This window comes from Dendronephthya gigantea, unplaced genomic scaffold (genome assembly GCF_004324835.1).
Source record: "Dendronephthya gigantea isolate DGI-Jeju-01 unplaced genomic scaffold, DenGig_1.0 000551F, whole genome shotgun sequence".
NCBI classification, from domain to species: domain Eukaryota; kingdom Metazoa; phylum Cnidaria; class Anthozoa; order Malacalcyonacea; family Nephtheidae; genus Dendronephthya; species Dendronephthya gigantea.
In genome coordinates, this window is record NW_021163561.1 from 1 (window position 1) to 5,000 (window position 5,000).

The 5,000-nt window shown below is 36.7% G+C and overlaps 2 protein-coding genes across 2 annotated transcripts in view; one reads left to right on the plus strand and one right to left on the minus strand.

Annotated features, from left to right (window-relative positions):
* Positions 1-322: 322 nt before the first annotated feature.
* LOC114543781 lies at positions 323-2,851 on the minus strand (the record flags this gene model as incomplete). Its single annotated transcript, XM_028562635.1, has 1 exon — positions 323-2,851. A coding segment is annotated over exon 1 (2,529 nt), but the record flags the coding sequence as incomplete, so codon positions are not given.
* Positions 1,530-5,000, plus strand: part of LOC114543779 (protein bark beetle-like) — an 18,925-nt gene continuing 15,454 nt past the window's right edge. Inside the window, exon 1 of the mRNA XM_028562632.1 lies at positions 1,530-2,168. The gene's annotated coding sequence lies outside the window, so the exon portion shown is untranslated. The remainder of the gene's footprint in view (positions 2,169-5,000) is intronic.

The following is a 5,000-nucleotide window of genomic DNA, read 5'->3' on the forward strand; positions in this document are numbered from 1 at the left end:
GACGATATGTATCACCAGTAATAATGGTAGGACTCTTGAAATTTGGTATATCAGCGTAAAGGGTACAATCATTTACTGATTGCAATGTATCAGCAAGAAAGTTTAAGATCGAATTATGCCTCCATGTAAACCGCTCAAGATAAAATTGACATCCAGCCACCACATGTAATAACGACTCCGGGTTAAGGCAAAAAGTGCATTCTGAACTCGAAGATATTCCCCATCTGTTTAAGTTTTTGCGTGTGGGAAGAGAGTTATTGATATATCGTATGGTAAAGTTGTAAATATTCTTTGGAAGCTTGGATTGAGCGATAGACCACACCTTGTTTAGCTGTAATAATGATAACTTTGTTACACTGGAGAAAAAGGATCCTTGAATATGAAGCTGGTCTCGGAGTTTAACTTCATGTCCTAAGCGGAAATCTTTAATCACTTCTTTCGAACTGTTATAGGCGTCATATTGAATATTAGTGTGCGTATTAGTAGATTTCCATAACTCGTTAATTTCTTCATTAGGAGAGAGTTTTAAGGCTTTCCGAATAACAGTTTGGCATTGAATGAATTTTACAGATGGAGGATAGATACCTTGGCCGAATTTATTAGAAGTTATGAAAACAGAACTAAGTGTTCCCGAGATTGGAATCTCTAGCCATTTACGGATGTATTGATTGACTACGGAATCAATATTTTCGATGACCCATGTTTTTGAGAGTGTAGCGACGGTGAAATGCCATGACAGTTTTGATAGGACATAACGACTATATACACGAAGTTTATTCTTTGGATGGAGTGGTTTTGAGTCAATTTCAGACATTAACTCACTGATAAGGGTAATAAGTTCATACTTGTGGTTCTCATTCGACATGTTGAAGTCAAAGTAACGTCCTAAATAATTAAATGCTTCACCGCTCTTAATTGTTGGTATCATGTTATTATGAATGAAGAGTTTGGGCAAGTATTGCACTGATTTTGTGATTGCTTTCTTAATGCCAAAGGTACTACGCTTGTCAACACGGATAATCATATCAGCCCATTGGCACCAAATAGCGAAACGATTCAACAGATGTTGGTTTTCAGTTTCTTGGCCAGTAATTACGGCTGCGTCATCAGCAAACTGGAACCAGTGGATAGGATTTAACAATTTAAAGGAGAAGCCAAATTGACGGTACTTTTCAACTTTGATATGTTGAATGAAGGTGTTAAAGCACATGTTGAAAAGGAGAGGGCTCAGGCAGTCACCTTGCAGGACGCCACGGCCAACGGGGATGAATGGAGTGCAGTATTCCGAGGTGATTATTGAGGTTTGGAAGTCGGTATATAAACTATTTATAATTAATTTAATGTGATCGGGAATATGATGATAGTCAAGGACTGATTGAATTAAGTTATGATGGACTTCGCCGAACGCATTTTTTAGATCAAGTAAGGTGATGACAACAGAGCGTTGTCTGATCCGAGCTTTATTGATGATATCAGCCATTTGCGCTGTATGTTCTAGAGTTCCAGAAAGGTTGGGGGTAAAACCTTTTTGAATCTTGTGTTCGATGAAGTTATTTGATGCTAGGAAGGAGTACACTACATTTCTTAGACAGGACGTGAAGACTTTTAATGGTATAGACTGAAGCGTAATTGGTCGGAAGTTTGAAGGATCAGCGGTGTTGCCTTTCTTATGAATTAAAATTGTACATGCTCGCTTCCATTCAGTTGGGACATTACCAGAGTGCCAAATTTCATGAATAATTTCGGTAAGGTAACTTCTGAGAAACGAACATCGCTTGAAACAAATAATGGAAAGTTGGTCAAGGGGACAAGGGGAGCCAGACGATTTCATTTTCCGTATAACATTAGTAACTTGTTGGTATGTCGGGGGATTAAGGTTAAATTGAACTTCGGGGTCACATAACTTTGGAATCCAGCTGGGAATAGTGAACAGTTGATTAGGATTAATTTTAGCCAGAGATTTAGAAAAATAAGTGAGGCAATCATTCACGTTGAAGGAAGGTAATATTGAATCCTTCTTATTTATGATATTTTTAATATAGCCCCAAAAGTTCCGGGTGATATACTTGTCGTGATTGAGCGTCTGATTGCAAGAGGCTAGCCCATCGTCGTTGTTGTTGATATTGCGAAGTTTGTTACGCAATATTCGAGAGACGTGTCTAATTTCAGTAAGGTTACCTTCGTTACGTTTTAAATTCTGCAACGCTTTCTTTAATTCCTTAACTGTACATTCTTTATATTTAGCAACGATATTTTTATCTGGAATAGACTCATTATGACCAAAATTATCTGCGAAGTAGTTGTAAATAACATCGTTTAATAACTTTATTTTTGAATTTGCATCTGGAGAGCTGATTGGATGATTTATCTGCAGCGCACATTTGAAAAAATCATTAGCCGTTAGCCATTCAGAGTCATTTTTAGGTAAAATAATGCCTTTTTTGAGTTCAGGGAGTCGATCATCATAAGTCATATGGTTATCAGCTTGGCAATTTTCAGATTCAGGAGTATTTGTAGTATCATCTGTCGTTATTTGTTCTTCCAGATCAGTAGCCAGTTCGTCGTTAAGGCTGTGTATCACTTGACAACTACGCTGATGCATTTTAAGACCACGCACGCCTTTGCATATTTTGCCACAACAACATTTGACAACAGTAACGCTAGGAACAGGAATACTAGGTGACTTTGTTATTGGCATTTCCCGGGATCGAGCATCTACATGGTCTTTCTCATCATGATTAATACGTTCCTTACACCGCCATTTATGTCGACCAAGCGAGACGAACTCACGATCACAAAACGAACACACCACGCAAATCGTCAACAAAGTAATTACACTTGTACGAATCATTTTATAAACCTTATACGCGATTTCAATTAATAAAAGAGTGTGATTCAAATACGAATAATAATAATATAATAATAATAATAATAATAATAATAATAATAATAATAATAATAATATAATAATAATAATGAAAACTTTATTGACATTTTTCTTATGATACAAATTACAAAGGTAAACCTCTCTTTGACAGGTAGTTTACCAGTGTCTACTTGAATTGGTTACATGTTGTATTTACAGATTAAATGTATTAGTATGATATAAGTTGTGGGTTATTCCATTCTTTGTTACGTTTACAGAATATATAATAGGAAGACCTTATACAAATGTTCATAATTTTTCTAACAAGATATTTTCTGCATTGACTATCAACTTCTAGATCTTTCAGCATATCCATGAAACCTAATGCTGGTTTAGAAAACACACCTAATGTACTAATAGACATATTAACGAATATTACTTTTTCATATATTTTACGCTGCTCATTAATTAATGCTTGATATTTTTGTTCCTTACGTGTCACATTAGCGTGGAGATTAGATTCAAAGCCAACAGTAAGTTCCAGTATATAAATACATTTGTTTTCAATTGATATTAGAAGATCAGGCCTATATGTATCTCCAGTGATGACTGACGGGCTAATATAATCTGATAGGTCAACATAAAGGGTAGATTTCTTAAAGTGCCCCTGACACAAAATGCGATTTTTGCACCATGGAAAGTACGCATTTGTCCGAGTGTTATGGTGAAAGAATTTTTCGATTTTAAAAAAAGGAACAAATTTTAGAGCCTCTTGAATCGATATATTTTTGAACCCATGGCCGTCGTAACAGAAGACTGGGACTAGCGATTTTCGTGACGTCACGCAAGTGAGTCGCTGCAAACTCACAGTGTATTTCCTAGGGTTCTATGCTGTTTTTAATACACATTATTTCAAATCACGTCGACCGCAGGATTCAATTTTTATACTAGGTATCAGGATTAAGGTTAAATGTTATACGTTGCATCGTCGGAAGAGAAGATGCTGAAGAATAAGGGTATTTGAAGCGCGATTTGAAGCGCGCATGCTATGATGAGTCGCGATGACGACTCAGAATTGTACCCGCTTTAGCATGTGGTGAAAAGCCTCTAGATGACAATGAATAGACAGAAGCCTACCAAAAGCAAAAGGCACAGAAAGATCTCATAACAAACTGCGTGTAATGTATGAAATGCCAGACGGGTTATATATAGCGAATAGTCATCACAGTTTCGACCTATAGTCGCGACATGCCGAATTTGTAATACACTGATTTTGACCGTGATCATGCAGTGTGTTGTCTTTTGTCTTTATACGTGTAAAATGCGAAACCGATCGATCTCCTCACGAAGCGAAATGTCTGTTTATACTTTTACAGATAGATAAATGTACGGAGTCACTTATATGAGACCAAGACGCGAATTTAAAATACGTAACTTTACACCATAGTTCTTTGTTATTTACGTACGGGCATATATTAAATCCTCACTGAAACTATATTTAATATCGGGTATGTTATTATGTTTATAGCTACAAAAAAACTTTTAAAATGTGCGTTCACGTAATGAGACAGGTTTCTGCGTCATGCGCATAAAACTCTCAACGATAGACATAAGTTAGTATGCTTATACAGAATATAGCTGAACATAGTTATATCTCAAAAGCACTCAAAAGCCGACTCACTTGTATGACGTCAAAAATTACCCTCGTTCCAGTTTCCTTATAACACGGACATGTACCACTGGAAACCCCAAATTTGAGGCTTTCAAACGGCTCTAAAATTGCGACGTTTTGATGAAATCGAAAAATTCTTTCAGCGAAATACTCGGACACACGAGTCCTTTACACAGTGTAAAAATCGCATTTTGTGTCAGGGGCACTTTAACAGATCGAAGTGCTGTTGCAATACAATGCAGAACCGAGTCATGTCGCCATGTAAAACGACCTTCATTTAGGTAAGCGTTGCATCCAGCCACGACGTGAAGAAGTGATTCAGGTTTCAGACAAAACGAGCAATCAGATGTTGACGAAATTCCCCACTTTTGAAGATTTTTGTTAGTTGGAAGAGTGTTATTTATGTATCTTATGGTGAAATTGAATATATTCTTTGGAAGTTTGCTTTGAACGGAGGACCAC